This window comes from Sciurus vulgaris (assembly GCF_902686455.1).
Source record: "Sciurus vulgaris genome assembly, chromosome: 11".
Classification (NCBI taxonomy): domain Eukaryota; kingdom Metazoa; phylum Chordata; class Mammalia; order Rodentia; family Sciuridae; genus Sciurus; species Sciurus vulgaris.
The window spans coordinates 12685058-12703847 of record NC_136472.1 but is presented as its reverse complement, the minus strand read 5'-3'; the positions used below and the strand labels follow the sequence as shown (position 1 = coordinate 12703847).

The 18790-nt window shown below is 48.7% G+C and overlaps 2 protein-coding genes across 6 annotated transcripts; one reads left to right on the top strand and one right to left on the bottom strand.

Annotated features, from left to right (window-relative positions):
• Window positions 1–4: 4 nt before the first annotated feature.
• CYB561A3 (cytochrome b561 family member A3) lies at window positions 5–11411 on the bottom strand. Of its 5 annotated transcripts, none has more exons than XM_079103938.1 (8): window positions 11278–11404; window positions 10395–10579; window positions 8368–8486; window positions 6814–7012; window positions 5316–5524; window positions 4547–4701; window positions 3559–3715; window positions 5–2376 (listed from the first exon to the last, which is right to left on the bottom strand). In XM_079103938.1, exons 3-8 carry the CDS (start codon window positions 8374–8376, stop codon window positions 2290–2292), a joined length of 816 nt encoding a protein of 271 aa, XP_078960064.1. In that variant the 5' UTR covers window positions 8377–8486; window positions 10395–10579; window positions 11278–11404; the 3' UTR covers window positions 5–2289. The 5 variants fall into 5 exon arrangements, with proteins under 5 accessions (XP_078960064.1, XP_078960066.1, XP_078960067.1 ...); XM_079103940.1 differs by having other exon boundaries at window positions 8380–8486; XM_079103941.1 differs by lacking the exon at window positions 10395–10579 and having other exon boundaries at window positions 5–3001; window positions 11278–11411.
• Window positions 11412–11796: 385 nt separating this feature from the next.
• On the top strand, window positions 11797–17487 carry TMEM138 (transmembrane protein 138). The gene is made up of 5 exons (XM_079103942.1): window positions 11797–11933; window positions 13373–13639; window positions 14812–14983; window positions 16616–16691; window positions 16932–17487. Exons 2-5 carry the CDS (start codon window positions 13512–13514, stop codon window positions 17042–17044), a joined length of 489 nt encoding a protein of 162 aa, XP_078960068.1. The 5' UTR covers window positions 11797–11933; window positions 13373–13511; the 3' UTR covers window positions 17045–17487.
• Window positions 17488–18790: the final 1303 nt, after the last annotated feature.

The window sequence follows — 18790 nt, the reverse complement described above, 5'->3', positions numbered from 1 at the left end:
TTTTTTCTTTCACCAGATTAACAGTTTATTGAGTCTTTAGGGATTGGGTGGACATTTGGGACATTGGAAGAAAAACCACTGTACTCTAAAGCTCAGCTGTAGACTGGAAACTGTAGCCATGCCAGGCCCTAGTTCTTTCTAGAGCAATCACTGGTGGCCCCTGGACCCCAGTTGGCAGGAGGGACTGCTGACTGGTGCTGACAGAAATACCACATGCACATAGCCACACATGGTAGGTATGTCCTTGGCAGAGTGGCTGATGGCACCGGCCATAGACTCAAATATCCATGTTTGAGATCTGATTCTGCTTTAAAGCAGCTCCATGAACTTGGGCCTACACTTAGCCTCTTGGGATCTGTAAAATCAGAAGAGAGTGCCCGTCTCGTGGGGATGCAAAAGGGTTCAAGTGAGCCAGTAAGGTGAGGCTCCTGTGCAGTCCGAGCACTGGCTCTCTGGGGTCAGTGTCACGACTGGCATCAGACTCCTACCCCTCCCGGGTCAGCCATTCCACCATCACGAGATGTCTCAGCTGATCACACTAGGAAAAGAGCCTCCTCACGACCATCACCTGCTTCACCCAAACAAGACTCCTCTGGTTCTTGAGCTTCTCTGCCCAGGGTCCCTGTCCAGCTGCGTCCCAGGTCCCTGACCATAGGCTGGTGTCAGCATGCACAGGTGTGTGCCCAGAAGTCAGGAAGAATGCTGGCAACAGACTGTAGAGCCCAATTATGCCATTTCCTGACTGGTGACCTCAGGCCAATCATCTGTCCTTTTTGAGTCTTGTTTTCTAGATTATAAAATAGGAAACATTTCCTTCCTCGTAAGATGAGCCATGCCCAAAAGCCACTGTTTAGGACATCCACAGGCACATGCTCACATGCAGTTCCCAGAAGACACACGTTGTGCAGGTTTTTGGCACCTTGGTTGGCCCTCCCCAGGTCTGTCTGAGGGTCAGTCCTGTCCTGAGGTTTGCACGGTGGCCCCAGTGCTCATTTAAGAGCAGTGTCGTTTCAGCAAAGAAAGCTTTTGTTATGCTTTGTTCTCTCCAAATCCATATGTGGAAATCCTCGCCCCCAGTGTGATGGGGTCACCAGGGGGGACTTAGGAAGGTGAGGAGGTCGTGAGGGTAGAGCCCTCCTCAGCGAGAGTAGTGCCTTCAGGTAGCAGAGGCCCCAGAGCTGCTTACTTCCCTCCGCCTGAGGTCCCAGGGAGGAGTTCTGGGAAGGGGCCCTCACCAGACACCACCGCTTCATGCCTTGGTCTTAGACTTCCAGCCTAATGCATGTTTTTTTTTTTTTGTTTTTTTGTTTTTTGTTTTTTTTGTTCTTTTGATTTTCTTGGTTTTTTGTTTGTTTTGGAACTGGGGCTTGAACCCTGGGGAGCCTAACCACTGAGCACACTCCCACCCCTTTTTTATATTTAGAGACAAGATCTTGATGAGTTGCTTAGGGCCTCGCTAAGATGCCCAGGCTAGCTCTGAACTCGCAACCCTCCTGCCGCAGCCTCTCAAGCCACTGGGATTGCAGGCGTGTGCCACCACACCCAGCCTATACAAGTTTTCTGAAGCCACTCAATCCATGGTATTTGTTACAGCGGGCTGAACAGATGATGACCACCTTTGAATCTTAGAAACATTTATTGAAAATCAAGCTTCAATAAACAGTAAAAAGCCCACTCACATGGAGACAGGGGACAAGTCAACCAAGGTGCCTGGCAGTCATCCCAGCAGCACTGAAGGCTTCATGCAACCAGGAAGTTCAGCTGCAACCCGTTTGCCAACATCTGGCAATGGAGGCTGGGGTAAACAGCCTGCGGCTACCTGCCAGGGAGTGCAGGGCTGCAAACCCTAAGCCTCGTCCCTCTTATCTACTGAGCACAGCAGTCTGGAGCCTGGGGCCTGGCAGGCTTATTTGGAGAAGGCAAGAAGAGCCACATGCCAGCATTTAGGAGCAAGACTCCCTCCCCACCCAGTTTCTGGCAAGAGAAGCGCAACGCTCAGACTGCAGCATGCCACAGGAGCTGGCCTAGCCAAGCAGTCAGCCACTGGGGCAGAAGTACCCCAGTATTCAGCAGGAGATTCTTCCAAAGGTGGCGATGGCTCGCAGGGCTCTGCTGGGCACGAGGCTCCACAGTGTTGGCCTGTTTCAGGGTGGGCTGAAGTGGGAAGACCTGCTGGTCTAGGACCTGCCAGGAGAAAAGGCTGTGCCTGCCAGCAAGGCCACAGAAACCTCTGCTGCTCATCACTTGTAGGACATCTGGGGACGGACTGTCTGTTCTTGGGACAGCAGGTTACCAGGGCTCACGGGGCTGCCTAGTGGTGACAGGCATGTAAGTCACAGGGAAAGGGCGGGATCCAGGCCCCAGCTGAAGCAGCAGCTAGAAGAGGTGGAGCCATATGGTCAAAACGCAACACACAATATCGCAGAGCAGTCAACACAGCACACAGATGCTGCTGCTCCACCCTCCCCTTCTTCAATCACACCCACCATGCCTTCACCCAGATGCACACCCAGCCAGGGCTAGATGGGTGAAAAAAAAGTCCGCTCTCTGGTGGGTGGCCTAACTGAAACGCATGTCTTCAAAAGGAAAGCTGACCTTCCTCCTGGTCCACACTGTGGACTACGGTTAAGTCCCAGTTTTCCCAAGCTGTTGTGATTTTCTGCCGCATCCCTAACAATTTAAAGGGGGAAATCAGCTGGAATTCTACAGAACAAACAGATGCAGCATGGGTGGCTAGGGTAAGGAAGGTCTTGTGCAAATGGAGGCTCTGAGGAGTCCACGCCGAGAAGCCAAAGCCACCAAGAAAAGCAAATGGTAGTAAGTTACTGGAGACAGCAGGCCTGACAGCAAGGCAAGGAGAACTTTGGGCCCAGCTCCCGAAGAAAGTCTGTTACTGAAACCGGCCAGGAGCTCAAGGTGGAGCAGAGCTTCTGAAGCGAGGACAGACCGACACCTATTGTTCCTGGGACACCCTGCTTCACTCCCCATCATGCAACAAGGGCTGGAAAGAAGGCAGAGCACAGGGGTTAAAACCGCCCCTGACCTGCAGGAGTCACACCAGGCCAGAGCTGTTCATAAAGACCCCCAACTAGCAGGGTGGCCCCTGCCCAAGCCACCAGATCTCTCCAGAAAGCCCCAAAGTCCCTGAGTCTGGTTCACACCCTATCTCCCCACAACTGCCAGAAGCCCAAATGGCCAAGAATAGGCAAGACTTGCTCCGAGCACCCAACTTGTCACCAAGCACCAGTCCCACTAGCCTAGCCCCAAAACTGTCCCAGCAGAATTTACTACATTCCCTCGTCATTCTCAGGAACTCAGAGCCACAGGAACGGGGAGGGGATTCTGAGAAGGGCTGAGCCTGGACAGCCACAATGCTGCAGTGTGCTGCTCTGAAACCACTGTCCCGTCAACCACCCCAATTCCACCTTTAGGCTACGCGGCTTCTCACCAGACCACTGGGCTCATCTTCCCAGCAAGGCCCACATCTTTCCAGTTGGTCCTTCTCCAGACCTGGCCCTATCCCCACCGCACCCTGGAATGGGGGACAAGCAGCCATACCTGTCTGTCAGTTAGGATCCCTGGTTCTGGGCGTTTCCAGGATGAAGCCAGAAGGACATAGAGAACCAGCAGCCCAAAGGCCACTACCAGCAGCCCAATGCAATTGGCAAAGACAGCCTCACTGGGCAGGCTGGCATATGGCTTGGTGGCATTTTTCCTAAAGATGACAAAACAATGTGCATCCCTAAGAGACTTTTCCACCGGTTTTTGGCCAGGGGAAGACTTGATGCTACTAAGAGAGGAAAGAAAAGCTTCTCGGGGCCACACATGACCTGAAATTTTAACATACTTTATAAGTCCCTGCTATAATAACAAAACTCTATATAATGCTTTTGACTTATCAGGAAATTGAAGCTCAAAGTGGTGAAATTAACTTACCCACAGTTACATAACCAATAAATGAGACAGCTAGGATGTAAACCCAGGGCTGACCTCAACCTTATTTATCTATCTATCTATCTATTTATTTATTTATTTTTTGGCAGTACTGGGACTTGAACCCAGGGCCTTGTGCATACTAGGCAAGTGCTCTACCACTGAGCTACTTCCTCAGCCTCTTATTTGCCTCACTGCTTCAAAAGAACGGTCAGCAGTGGTTAGGCATGCAATCTCTGGAGTCCCACGGCTGACCCTGAGTCCCAGTGCTGCAGTTTACTGTCTGTGTGTTTAGTATGTTACTTAACTTTTCTGGACCTCAGTACCCTCACTGGTGGTAATGACATCAACACCAATGTTACAGGGTAGTCGAGAGGATTAAATGTAAGGTATTTAGAACAGTTTCTGACACACAATAGGTGCTAAATCAACCCAAAACTCAATAAATATTTGTTGACCAATTTACCAATCTCAACTTAAAGATCAATTCTCTCACCTTCCAGATCAGGAATGGGCCCAAGCCAATGGGGGGGTTCATGATTATACAATGCATCTTCTGAAGACCCTCTTGCCTCCCCCATGTCTTAAGAGGTGGGGATCCCAGAGCACTCACAAACTGAAGAAAAGCTTCTCATTAATGCCAGAAATGACAGATGCCACAGACAGAGAGAGGATGGAGGCTCCAAAGAAGACATGGATCGGTTTCAGGAGGCTGCGCAGCCACAGGGATGCCCAGGGCAGGAGGAAGACGGCAAAGCCCAGGAACCACTGTGGAAATAGAAGGAAGTCCCTGGCTGTACCATGTGTGACCAAAGACGCAGCAGCTCATCCACCCCGCGAGCACTGCCTGCCCGTCACCGTTCCTTGGCCCTTCTTTCCCACCAGCATTGCCCCACCACCATCCTTCACTGCCGCCTGGCGGGCTGTCTGTTTCTATTACACAAGCAACAAGAATCATACAAGAAACCCTTAGCTATAGCCCTGCTCTCCCAGCAAACCCAGTCATCCTTGTTTGTCTCTGCTTCTTGCCAGTCCTTGCTCATAAACTCCTTTCCAGTACAGAAATGACATTGGGATACAGAAACCACTTCTAGAACTGCTTCTGGTTCAAAGAGACATAGAAGTGGGCAAAGCAGAAAAGAGACGGCTCATCAGAGTCAGCATGGTACATGCTATGACCAAATCAGCCCAGAGGACTCTGGGATAAAACACAGGCCACGTGATGGCTGTAAGGAACAGAGCAAGTGTGGAAGCCACCGACCCTCTCCAGGCAGTGAGCAGAGGGAGTATCTGCAGTTGCTGCTAGTAAGGCCCCCAAAAGAGCCCAAGACTGTGTAGATCTGTCAGTGGGAACCCAAAGGAAGAGGGCAGAGATGACCCACCTGGCAGGCGAAGAGGACGACGGTTGTGATACCCAGCCAGCTGTGCAGGGAGTAGAGGTGGGCGATGTTTGAGTGACTGTGAAATTGAAAGACGGCAACCAGCCCCACAACAGTGAGGATGAAGGCCATCAGGTGCAGGGCCGCATGGAGGAGCTTCCAAGGCAGCTTGGGTCCTACCCAGGACTGAGGCAGACGGTACACCAGCGATGCTGCAGAGAAAGAGCAGTCCTGGGGTTCAGCCTCAGTCCCTGTGCTCAGCCACACTTCAGGGGAATGACCCTGATGTGATCCCGCCCAGCCTCCCAGTGAGGGAAGGAGGAAACTGTAGCACACTGCCATCAACTCTTCAGCATCTGTAACCTTCCCATCATCCGTGGGGTAGCCATGAAGGGAGGAGAGAAAAGCCAGTTAAAAAGGGAGGGGCCACAAGTACAATGATGCACACCTGTCATCCCAGAGACTCAGGAGCATCACAAGTTTGAGGCCAGCCTGGGCAACTTAGCAAGACCCTGTCTCAAAAATACCAAGGGCTGGGGATGTAGCTCACTGGTAGAGCACTTGCCTAGCATGCACGAGGCCCTGAGTTCCATCCCCAGCACGGGAAAAAAAAATCCAGACTCTGCCTCTTAGCTGCTGGTCCTCCTTTCTTTTTCTTCACATATAAAATGGGGACAACAGAGCCCACCCCACAAACTTGTAAGCAAAATGGATGATACATGTGAAGTGCGCAGCAATGCCATCAATGTTGCCATTTTACAAGAGGGGGAAACAAGGCTCACTTCCCATTTTTCAAGGCAAAGACGCATTCTGGAAGAGGAAACGAGTTCCTCAAGGGAGCCTGCCCGTGCCATGAGCACAGCCTCTTGCTCCTCAGAGCTCAGGGCTCAGCAGAACCCAGCTCACAGGCCAAATCCCACCGGCTGCCTATTTTTGTGAAGTTTTCCTGGATTCACAGCCATGCTCATTTGCTTATATATTTTCTTTTGCAGCACTCAGGGTCAGATGCAGGGCTGCACACAAGCTAGGCAAGTGCTCCTACACTCAACTATATCCCAGTCCTTTTTAAAAATTTTGAGACTGGGTCTGACAAAGTTGCCAGGCTGGCCTGGAACTTATGATCCTCCTCCTCAGCTTCTCCAGTAGCTGGAAGGCTCCGACTTGTTTCTTTTTTTTCTGTGGCTACTCTTGCAATACAATGGCAGAGCTGAGTAGTTGTGATACAGATCCTATGGCAGGCAAAGTCTGAAATATTTACTTTCTGGCCCTTTACAGAAAGTTTGCTGACCCTTGTCCCAGCATATATGTGAAGCTGCCCTTCCAAGATGCCCCTACTCTTACCATTACTCCCCCAAATGACAGCTGGACCCAACAGCAGTCCAACCCACTGTACCCCAGTAGCCCCAAACTCAATGCTGACAAAGGCCAGCCTTGGAGAGGGAGAGTGCTGACCTGTCCAGCCTAGGCTACATCACACCTCCCATGCCAACCTCTTACTCACCAGCTCCGTAGAGTACCACCATGCCAGACACCATGAGCACTGGGTGCCAGTTGAACATGTATATGCTGCCATCCCAGGCAAAGCCGCCACGCCAGTACTGCATCCAATAGACAGCGAAGAGGATGCACATTGAGCCCAGGGATCCCAGCACAAGGCAGGACAGGTAAAACCATCCTGAAGCCATTCTGATTAAGAAGTCCTAGAAGCAGAAATCACATGTCACAACTGGCTGAGGTATACCCTCACACACCTACTAACGGAAATAACACTGATCTCTCTCTGGGCCCACGGGATGGAAACTTTTTGCTTCAGTTCCCCTGTTATCAGCCTGGGCTCAGCCCCCATGAGGGCTCAATGGCAAGGTGGACTCCATGGCTAATTATAGTCCATGAGTGAGGCCCCACCCCAGCACTGGCAGTGTACAGAGCAGCAAGCTTGGGGTCCAGCTGGATGACAAGGCCTAGATCCAGAACCCTGGGATTAGTCTCCCTTCACCAGGAGCAACCCAGGAAAGAAGAAATAGCAATCAAAATCTAGACTAGACTGCAAATTCCCAGGCCCTGACTTCTAACAGCACAATCTGAAAGGGGTAAACACACTTCAGGTTGGAAGCAGAAGTGTTTTCAATTTCAGAGAGTTTTGAAATTTGAAGTATTTGCATATTGAATATTTTGAGCATCTGTTGGTGATCAAAAATATTTAGATTTTAAGCCAGATATGCTTGTAATCAGAAGGGTGAGGCAAGAAGATCTCAAGTTTGAGCCTAGCCTGGGAAACTTAGTAAGACCATGACTCAAAAATAAAAGGGCGGGCTGGGGATATAGCTCAGTTGGGGATATAGCCCTGGGTTCAATCCCCAGCACCGCAAAAATAAATAAATAAATAAATGGGCTGGGATGTAGCTCAGTGGTGAAGTATCCCTGAGTAAAATTCTCAGTACCACAAAAAGAAAACAAAAGTTCTTCCTTCCCAGATGGTGAACTCTACGGGGAAGTGAAATCAAGCCTTCACCTGAATCCTCACACTTCACTCCTTGAATGGAGTGATACCCCTCAGCTATCTCCAGGCCTGAGACTTCTGCTTTCTCAGCCACTGGGGAAAGTCCAGAGGAGAAAAGAGGAACCAAGAACTCATGGTTTAGAAAGCAAGAGGTTTATTTTAAGACTTCTACGTGTGCTAGATAAACTCAGACACCAACTCTGGTTTCAGGCCTGGTGAATGTTTATACCCCTGAGCAGTTGGCTCCTGAATGCCATGCAAGAGGTGTGGTGTACAGCTCAGTGGTACAGCCCTTGGCTAGCACATGTGAAGCCCGGGGTTCCACCCCCAGTGCTTAAAAAAAAAAAAAAAAAAAACAAGGGGGCAAAGGCACAGGACTAGGACCAGCCCTGCCCTGCTTCCAGCAAATGTGGGCAGCATGTGCTCAGACTTCCAGGCTGTCACCCTGTCCCATGGACTCGCACCAAGAATACTGTGGTTCCCCTCAGTTGAGGTCCCTCCTTCTAAACCAGCTAACAGAAGCAACAGCCAATAGCTCCCAAGGAGAGACAACACCTGATTCATCACCTTTAGACCCAGAAGTAGACTGACAACAAGGGGATGGCCTGGCCTCTGATTCTTACAAACTGGGCACCTTGAGCAAAACACTGAACATCTGCAGGACTTGTTCTCATCTGAAAGAAAAGCACAGCAATTAGAAAACTATTTATTGAGCACCACCTATGAGCACTAGAACCTCACACAAGATCCCACTTTCTCCTCCTGACAACCCCATGAGGAGAGTCATCCCCATCATATACATGAGGAAACTAAGGCTCAGAATGATGAAGTAACTAGCACAGGACCCAGTAAGTGGGCAGAGGGTTTCAAAGCCTTGTCTGTTTGTTCTTAAGGCCAGCAGCCCCGTACTTTCTCCTCGAGCACAGGCTGTCGGACCAAGTGAAGAAACACGTAAAGGCATCATGAGAGCCAAGCATTGTAACTCTTCTTAGTTACTGCTGTTGCAGGGTTTTATCCTAAGAAGAAAACGGATGCTAGCTAGGTGCAGTGGCACATGCCTGGGGAGGTTGAGGCAGGAGGATCATTTGAGCCAACAGGTTAAGGCCAGCTTGGGAGGCTGAGGAGGAGGATCACAGGTTCAAAGCCAGCCCCAGCAACTTAGTGAAGCCCTATCTCTAAATAAAATATAAAAAAGGGGGTAGGATGGGGATGTGGCTCAGTGGTTAAGTATCCCTGGTACCAAAAAAAAAAAAAGAACCTAAATCTCATGGTCCTGGCATGTCCAGGCTTCTCCATAGCTCCGATTACATGCCATGCCATGTCAGGTATCCATCTAAGCAGGAACAGACACTGGACTCTCACAAAGTGATCCAAATTAGCAGTGATCTTTGAGAAAGTAAGGTCTAAGGGCCTGGAAAGAAAAACAAGCTTCCTTGAGGAAGGCTGGCAGGAGAAAAATCATGCCACCAGCTTCATGACTCAACTACTAAGCTCAGAGATTTGCTACCCAGCCTCAGAGCTGCCTCCCCAATTCCTGCAAAGGCAGAGGAAACTTCAGGTCACCACATGTTTAGCTAACACACCGTCCACTCCACTGGTGAAGTGTTAAGTTGACATCAAGGAGCTCTTGGTCAGCAGGATCCATCTATCTGACAGTATCTCTTTCTACATTTTTTTCTTCCTTTGTAAAAGGAAAAAGGAAATATAATCCAAAAGGGACTGTACCTATAGCCCTGGAAGCCCTGGATTACTTACTGCTCTGTGAAAGATTTAGAGCAGATGATGAGAACACTTTCCTAGTAGAGGCAGGAAACTTAAACTGCTTTGCTCTGCCCTCACTGCACACAGTCCTTTCTAAGGTGGGAGTTAGTGAACTCTTCTGCAGGAACAAGGTAATATGTATTTTAGGCTTTGCAGGACATGTGGTCTGTCACAACCATGTCATGAATTCTGCTGCTATAGTACAGAGCAGCCATAGACAATAACTTAGCAAATAAGCATTACTGGTTTCAATAACACTTTATTTATTTATGGACATTGAATCCGTGTTTCATGATTTTCACGTCACAAAATCTATCTTTTAAAATTTTTTGTCCTTTAAATATGTAAAAAGCATTCAGGCAGGCCAGATTTGGCCTGTGGGTTATATTTTATTGACCCTGTTCAAAGGGGTCTACTCACTAACCTAATACTTTCCTCAATTCCTTGGCAGAAAATATTCTCCTAGGCTGAGCGAAACCAGGATCAGCCTAGAAGTTTGAAATGAGTATCTATCCAGGTGCAGTGTGGCACTTGTGCCTTAATCCCAGAGACTGGAGAGCTTGAGGGAGGAGGGTTGCAGCTGGAGGCCAGCCTGAGCAATTTAGCAAGGACTGAAGCAAGTTAGTGAAACCCTGTCTCAAAAATAAAATAAAATAAAATAAAAAGATCCCTAATGTAACTCAGTGGTAAAGTTCCCATGGGTTGAATCCCCAGTACCAAAGAAGGAAGAAAGAAATAAGTATCAGCCATTCACCATTCAACCCTTAATCTTAGGACAAAGCTCTATTTCAAACTCCTGTAATGTTACTTTTATTACTTACAACCACAAACAGATGAAGGGACAGAGAGTCAGTTTGTTGCTTTTCCTTCACAGATGGATGGGGGGACTTTGAGAATCCTGAAACCCAGCCTAGTGTGGTGGCATATGCCTGTAATCCCAGCAACTCCAGAGGCTGAGGCAGGAGGGCTGCAAGTTTCAGGTCAGTCTCCAGAAGTTAGCAAAACCCTGTCTCAAAATAAAAAAAAATTTTTTTTGCAGTGCTGGGGATTTGAACCCAGGGCCTTGTCCTTATGAGGCAAGCACTCTACCAACTGAGCTATATCCCCAGCTCTCAAAGTAAAATTTAAAAAAGAAGTGCTGGGGATGTAGCTAGAGGTAGCACACCCCTGGTTCCATCACCAGTACTGAAGGGAAAAAAAAATCTGAAACGCAAACTTTGGGTTCAAGCCCTAGACCTTCATCTTAACAGATTAAAAACACTGTTAACACTGGGGCCCGAAGAAGGAAAGTGACTTGGCCAGGGCGTCTGGCGGAGCTGGTACAGGCATTCAGGTTCACTCCTCCTCGGCTCCTAGGGCTCCTTCTTCCAAAGGTATTTCTGTATGTCGGGACTCAGGAGTGAAGTCTGAAGGCAAGCAAACAAGGTCCTCCTTAGCACCCCTGGTCGCAGACCGTCCTTCAGACTGTATCAGGTCTGACCATTCCAGGCACCCGGGGGCCTATTCCTGACTCCTCTGCTGGGCGCTTGGTTGAAAAAAAGTGTGGGGGTTCCGCCAGCGTCCGTGCCTTTATAACCACCAGCTAAGGAAGGAAGGGTGCGGAGAAGCGAGTCCATTTCCTAAAAGGGAAAACTCAGGAGAGGTAGTAGCGGAGTCAGCAGTCGAACCCAGGTCCCTCAACTCCCAGCCCGGGCTCTTTCTCACCCCTAACCACAGTGGGACGCAACCGGGCCGGGGTCTCCGAGACCCGCCTCTGTGCCCGACACCTGAGTCGCCACTCCCCAGGCTCCTGGAAGCTCGAGGGCCGACTCTCCAGAAGGCGCGCCGTCAGTGGGCAGCCCAGCGCCCGGCACCGCCTCGCGCTCTTATAGGCTCGCAGCACTTCCGGTAGCGCGCGAGGCCTCCTGGGAAATGCAGTCCGGGCCACCGGGCCCGCCTGCTCCCTGCGCGCCCAGGTGCTGGCTCCCCGACCCAGTTCCTCATCGGGTGTTTCTACCCCAAAGCCCGGGTCGGGCTTCGGAGCGTCACAACGCGTCTGCCCGGTCCTTCAACCCCATCTCGAGGGAAGCGAAATGTTCGGGTCGATGCAGTGCTTCCCGCCAGGATCGGACCCTAAGCCAGGTCTCACGAGACGTGGGTGGGAGCCCAGGTCAGCGAAAGGCGACAATGGGATGGCCAGGACCTGGCAGGCCCAGAAATCCAAGGCCCGAACATGGCTGCAGGGCCGCGGCAGAGCGGGGAGAGGAAGCCGAGGTCAGCGGGCTGACAGAGCCCGCGTCGGCCACCTACTTCCGGAATTTAAAGCGGGTTTCCGGAAGCCGGAATGGTGTCGCCATGACAACCGACGTCGGTTCTCTGAGGTGAGAGTGAATGATGGGACGTGGGTAGAGTGCCCAGAAGTCAGGGGTTTTGTTGCTCTTCCTTTTGGCTTGGGCTTTCTGCCGCGGCAGGCCCGTTTGCAAGTGGTTTGGGAAGGGCGAGGGACCCTGGCACCAACAAGGCGAAGGCCGGAGGTGGCGGTGGACGCGCTGCCACGAGCGCTGCTGGGCTTGCGAATCCCCGCCGCCCTAAACGGGAGGGGATGAGCATCACGTAGCGAGCGACGCGTGGCTACATAACAGGCCTCGCCGGGGGCTGCGAAGTGCGGCGTGCGCGTCACCCAAGCTAGGAATCCCGGCTCTGCTCTTTTGCGACCGGGAGGAGTGACGAACTCTGTCTGACCTGGTGTCCCAGCCTGTAGCATGGGGAGAATTCTTTCCTACCTTGCAAAATTGTTGCGAAGGTTAACAAGCAGATTCTGGTGCTGGTCCCTAGGTGGTAGCTCCCAATATTATTTAATAAGCGGGGAAACTCAAGCTCAGAGAAGCCGCATTCACACACCCAGAAAGTCGGGGCTAAACCCGGTGAGCTAGGTGAGGGGCAGTAACCTTTCAGGATCGCTGTGCAAATGGAGAGGATGTCCATTAAAAAGGTTACTTGTCAGGAGAGTTCTACAACTAAGTAGTTAAAAAGATTTGTAAAAAAGTTTTTACAGTAGAATTTCTTTCAATATAACTATGCAAGCATAAAATAAATCTTATTCTGGTTAGGTTAAATTTAGAGTTTGTAAATTTTGAACATTTTACAGATGTTAATTTAGTCACTCCAATACTTTAAAGCACACTGAAAATGTGATTTGATCTAAGCTTAGTGCAGTAGTTAGTTAAAAACACTCTGGGGATGTAGCTCAGTGTAGAGTGCTTGCCTAATATGTGAGAGGAGGGCCTAGGTTTGATTCCTAGGACTAAAAAAAAAAAAAAAAAAAAGAGCAGACTCAACCCAGGCCACCTGGATGAGAATTCCAGTTCTGCCACTTACTAGCTTTGTGACCTTGGACAAATTATTTTGTCTTTCTGGGACTCAGTTTTCTCATCTGTAAAATGGGAAAAGTAGTAAATGTGTCTTCTACTTCATAAGGTTATTATGAAATTTGAATGTTAGTGCTTAGAACATTCCCTGACCCACTGCAAGTGATATATATGACTGCTGTCACCATTACTACTACTACATAATAAGGCAGTCACTCTTCTCTGTAGTACCACTTGGTTTTTTGGTTATAAAAAGTTCTGCATTTAGAAGGGTTCAGGCATGGAGAAAGTTTGAGTGTGAGGTTTCCTAGAAGGAATGACAAGGTGGGTTTTTTGGTTGTTGGTTTTGTTAACTAATATATCCCCATCACCTGGAATCATGCCTGACACACAGTAGGTGCTCAGTGTTTATTAACGGATTTCTAACCTTGCCCCTCTTTTTGCCCCAACAGATCCTTGCCTAAGAACAAGGGCAACAGCTCTTGATTTGTAAGAACTAGATACTCTCCTCAGTGCTGGGGAGAGAACCAAGAGCTGTTTTCTGGGGAATTGTGGAATGTGCTCTTGGAGGCCCAAGAAAGCAGAAGGAAGATGCTTCAGACCAGTAACTACAGCCTGGTGCTATCCCTGCAGTTCCTCTTGCTGTCCTATGACCTCTTTGTCAATTCCTTCTCCGAGCTACTCCGAATGGCTGCTGTCATCCAGCTGGTGCTCTTCATGTGAGTGTAGGGATAGATCTGGAAAGCTGAACTTAAGCAGTTTGAAGGCCCTGCTTAATTAAGTTCATGACTTAGCATTTTAAAGTTATTAGTAGGTGGGCTTGGAGTGTAGCTCAGTGGTAGAATGTGTCCTTAGCATGCATGAGGCCCTGTATTCAGTTCCTGCCACGTGAAATAGTTATCAGAGAAATATCAGGGAATATAAAATTTACCAATGTCCTGAGTTCTCCTGGTATACAGACATAGTCACAGGTCCTATTTTTATAGACTTTATTTATTTATATTTTTTCTGTTTTCATGTTCTAATAACAAGGATTGGAGAACACTTAGATAGGAAATGAGGGTCTTCTAACCCTGACATTTTGTCCATCTGGGGATGGAAATACTGTCTTTTCTTTTATAAATTCTCTTTTATAAGAGAATTATAATATAGCAGGTTAAAAGAACAATCACATTAATAATATGTATGAATCCCATAGGATGGAAATGGTTGACATTTATCCTCCACAATAATTTACAGACTTCACAAGGCAGTTCATAAGCTGAAAACCACAATCCTGGAAGAAACTTCCTTCATTCAATGAGTAGTCATTGGCCTGGCAGCCAGTGTTCCAGGTGCAATGGTAAATCTGACAAGTTCCCACTCTCAGGGAACAATTGCAGAGTATAGCAAAATAAGATTTTCATATAGTGACATCATACGTTGGATGTAAAGTAGCTGCGGTGGGAGGTGGAATTTAGTCAATGGAGTTGCAGGAAAGTTTCTCTAGAGAGGGAACATTTGAATGGGGACTCGGGTGGCATGACGGCATGAGCCACACAAAGATGGGGAAAGTACATTGTTGTCTTGCCAGATGAAATCATCTGACAGGACCAGGTTGTGTGGCACACAGATCTGGTGTGCGGGGAAGGAAACTAGGTTCTCAGAAATGCCTGGATGGTTTATTAAATGAAGACTTTCAGAGGAGGAAAGCTGTGTCTGTGGACTGTAACTCAGTGGGTAATTACAGCTTCTTGTCATTTGGGTCCTAAAGCTGATGCTGTCAGTGGGGGTTCCAGGTGGCTATATGTCAAGGCAGGGCAGATCTCATGGTGTCCCTTAGGCCTTAGGGCCAGCTCTTGGGTCCTCACACAGGCCTCCATTGGGCTGACTTGTGTTTCTGTGTCTGCAGCATCCAGGATATTGCAATCCTCTTCAACATCATCATCATTTTCCTCATGTTCTTCAACACCTTCGTCTTCCAGGCTGGCTTGGTCAACCTCCTGTTCCACAAGTTCAAAGGGACCATCATCCTGACAGCCGTGTACTTTGCACTCAGCATCTCCTTTCATGTCTGGGTCATGGTAAGAGTGCAGCTGTAGATTCTCAAGTCTTTAAAGAGCTAGTAGTATCTTTTCTCTGGGAATCCAGCATCACTCAGACACCTGCCTCAGCCTCCTTGGTGGGAGATGGGTGAAATGAAAGTGACCTGCCAGAGCACTAGGCACGTGAGAGTTTCATGAGGCACTTTGGCTCAACTCTCTGTGTTGAAGAACAGCCTTATCCAAGAGTCTAAGGACTCTTCTGGAACATCAGTTTACCTTTGCCCCAAAGAAGCCTGTCAGAACTAAACAGGAAGTTGAATCTGTTTTAGCATTAGTACTTGGGTGGATGGGTGTTGATGCTGAGTTCTCTTAGGCATCAGCATCCCATAACGTTACAGGCAGCGGATGTTGTGAGCAGTAGCCAAGCAAGCATGCTCGTGCCCTTTAGCGCTTCATGCCCTCTGCCGAGAACTAGGAGAACTTGTACGAGGAGAACCAACTCCTACGGTGCCCCTTTGCTTCTAACAGAGGCCACGGATCAGATCCAGTTTCAGATTTCTTCTGCTTCACAAATTCTTCCATTTCTGGATATCTTGGACATTGCTCACATATTCCTTTTGCTGGAGCACATTAAAACCTCAGGGTTGGGCTGGGGATGTGACTTTTTAGCTGAGTGCTTGCCTGGGCCTAGCATGCATGAAGCCCTGGGTTCAATCCCCAGCACCAAACAAGTACCCCAGGGTCTGTAGTCACTTCTTTACTAGAGTTTGTGATCTCATGGAGATAAATAAGCTTACGGGGCAGAAGCAGAGCAGTGTTGAAGTCTCAAGGTCATACCTGCAGGTGATTTTTTTTAAACTGGGAATTGAACCCAGGAGTGTTTTATTGCTGAGCTGCATCCCCAGTCCTTTTTATTTCTTATTTTGAGACAGGGTCTTATGTTGCTGAGGATCTTGCTCAGTTGTTAAGGCTGGCTTCAAACTGTGATCCTCCTGCCTCAGCCTCCTGAGTTGCTGTGGTTACAGGCATGTGGCACTGTGCCTAGCTCTTGCAGGGGATTTTGTGCCCTGGGTCCTGGAACCTAAATAGGTCCTGGCTTTGCCCTCTAAAGCTGTTGATCTGATTATATCCTGAGTGTTCCAAAGCCTTGATCTGACAGGAGCTGAGCCTGATATTTTCAAGGCAAGACAGTGAGCAGTTGAACTCCTGACACAATGCATATCCTTTCTCCTTGACAAAGGCAGTGGAATGAAAAGGGATAAATACCTTAGTTCAGCTTCTTCCTCAGGGTTAAAGGATATCCTTTTGTAGCAGAAAAGGGAGCTTGAGGCTCCTTTCAGAAACACTCCTTGAGCTGGGTGTGTGATGCACACGTGTAATCCAGCAACTCAGGAGGCTGAGAAAGGAGGATTGTGGGTTCAAGGCCAGCCTCAGAAATTTAGCAAGGCCCTGTCTCAAAATAAAAAGGTTTTGGGATGCAGCTCAGTGACAAAGTGCCCCTGGGTTCAATCCTCAGTACCAAAAAAGAAACACTCCCTGGGCTTACAGAAACCAAGAAGGAGGAGAGAATAGCACAATGTTCAACCAAGTGGCATCTCTGCTCCTAAGCAAGCTGGAGACAGAGCCACATGCAGCCATTAACCCTTTCCTTTCTATTCATATCTCCTTCAGAACTTACGCTGGAAAAATTCCAACAGCTTTGTTTGGACAGATGGACTTCAAACGCTGTTTGTATTCCAGAGACTAGGTAAGGACCATAGCAACCTCAGGCCTACTTATTGTGCTGGCTCTGATCCTGGTCTCAGCCCCCTCACAGCTGACCTGGGGTGGTTGGGACAGTCATGTCAGGAACAGAAGAGAAAACTGTGCGCAGTCCTTCCTGGGAGACAGTGGGAAGCCACGAGGCGGGTTCTCAGCTTGGGGGTTCCGTTCCCACCCTGAAGGAGTACTCAGGTCACCCCGGGCTTCTCCTCTGCTTTGTCCTCAGCGGCCGTGCTGTACTATTACTTCTACAAGCGGACAGCCATGAGACTGGGCGACCCACGCTTCTACCAGGACTCTTTATGGCTGCGCAAGGAGTTCATGCAAGTCCGAAGGTGACTGCTGCTTGTCGCACTGATGGATGCCTTTCCTTCCTGAAAGAAGCTCTGCAGGGAGGGTTGGCCCTCTGCACCAGGAAACAGCTGGACTTCCCTAGGTCAGGCTTGGACCAGTTATGTTCTTGCAAGTTCAAGTGTTCCCCAGCAGACTCAGTGCATAGTGCCTCACCCTGACTTCAGCTCTGCCCTATCCTTCCTTCCCTGCTCTGTTCCACTCCACCCCTCCTCTCTGCTGACTCTGTGGCTCACCCTTTGAAGCTTTTTGTTCAGCCTGAACCTACCAATCCCCACCTTCTTGGCACCACACTCTGGTGACTAAAGGATGCAAAGATTGTTAGCTATGTGTTCTTGACTGATCACCTCTTAGACATTTAGATTTTTATAACCCAATGTACTTTTTTACATTTTGTAAATAGGAAATAAATTGAATTCTTTTTTCATAAATGGTGGAGTCTGTCTAGCTAGATTTCTCCATGGTTAAGAGGCGTACCAAATCCTAGCCTCAGCACCTATTTGACCCAGTGGGTAGATTGAGCCACAGGGCAAATGTGGATATTTATTGAGTTCATTATGAGACAAGGTGTTTCTCTAGAAATTCAAGATGTAATAATCTGCTTATCCCCTGGATTCCAGACATCTGCCTGTGCTTCATTCAGACACTTATCAGCGGCTGAGATTGTCCTCAGAGGAATAAAATGCTCCTTAGCTTTTTTTTGGCAAAAGACATCTTAAAAATTCATATACTAAGCTGTGTACCATGGTGCACACCTGTAATCCCAGCTACTCAGGAGACTGAGGCAGGAGGATCACAAGTTCAAAGCCAGCCTCAGCAACTTAGCAAGGCCCTAAGCAACTTAGCAAGACCCTGTCTCTTAACTAAAACATTAAAAAGGACTGGGCATGTGGCTCAGTGGTTAGTGCCCCTGTGTTCAATCCCTGGTACAAAAAAATAAATAAATAAAATAAAATAAGAATTCATATGCTAATCCCAGCAAGGCTAAAACAGGAGGATCACAAGTTCAAGGCCAGCCTCAGTAATTTAGCAAGACCCTCAGCAGCTTAGCAAGACCTTGTTTCAAAAATAAAAAGAGCTGGAGATATAACTTAATGGTTAAGTACTCCTGGGTTCCATCCCCTGTGCTTAAAAAAAACAAAAACAAAAAAATCCCTGAAACTAAAAATAAAATTCATGTGCTATTTTCTGCTGGCAGAATAATGTATGACAAACCACTGGCAGACCTCAGTGGGATAGAACAAACAACAGTCCCCTGGCTCCAAAGTCTTGGGGTTCAGCTGATCTGGGATGGGCAGGGGTGATTTCAGCAGGGCTAGCTCACATGCTGTTTGTGGTCAGCTGTGGGTGGGCTAGGTAGTTGTGATGATCTTGAGGTCCTTTAACTGTTGGCTAACCCACGATGACCTCAGGCGAAATGGCAGGTTACTCAACTCTGGGTCACATGATTCATCCTTCAGCTGACTAGCCTGGGTCTGTTCACACCACAGCGGCAGAGGAGGCAAAGGAGCAGGAGGCAGAGGAGGCAAAGGAGCAGGAGAGAAAAATCCCCAGTGTGCAATACAATTCTAGCCTCTGCTTAGACTTCCATTGGTCAAAGCAAGTCATGAGACTGAGCCTGTGTGGAAGCAATACAAAGTTCTAGACTAAAGGTATGATAAGGACAGGGAGTGGAGCTCAGTGGGAGAGCATGAGCTTGGCATGCACAAGGGCCTGGAGTCAATCTCCAGCACC

Bases quoted from the DNA above. Each gene is read 5' to 3' on its own strand.
- CYB561A3 (XM_079103937.1), bottom strand. The intron at 5,525-6,813 runs GTGAGTAAGAGG...CTTTCTCTGCAG, and splicing joins GGTGGTACTCTACGGAGCTG to CATCGCTGGTGTACCGTCTG. The intron at 3,716-4,546 runs GTGAGTGCTCTG...TGTCATCTTTAG, and splicing joins GAGAAGCTTTTCTTCAGTTT to GAAAAATGCCACCAAGCCAT.
- TMEM138 (XM_079103942.1), top strand. From the start codon at position 13,512: ATGCTTCAGACCAGTAACTACAGCCTGGTGCTATCCCTGCAGTTCCTC. The intron at 14,984-16,615 runs GTAAGAGTGCAG...TATCTCCTTCAG, and splicing joins CCTTTCATGTCTGGGTCATG to AACTTACGCTGGAAAAATTC. The intron at 16,692-16,931 runs GTAAGGACCATA...CTTTGTCCTCAG, and splicing joins GTTTGTATTCCAGAGACTAG to CGGCCGTGCTGTACTATTAC.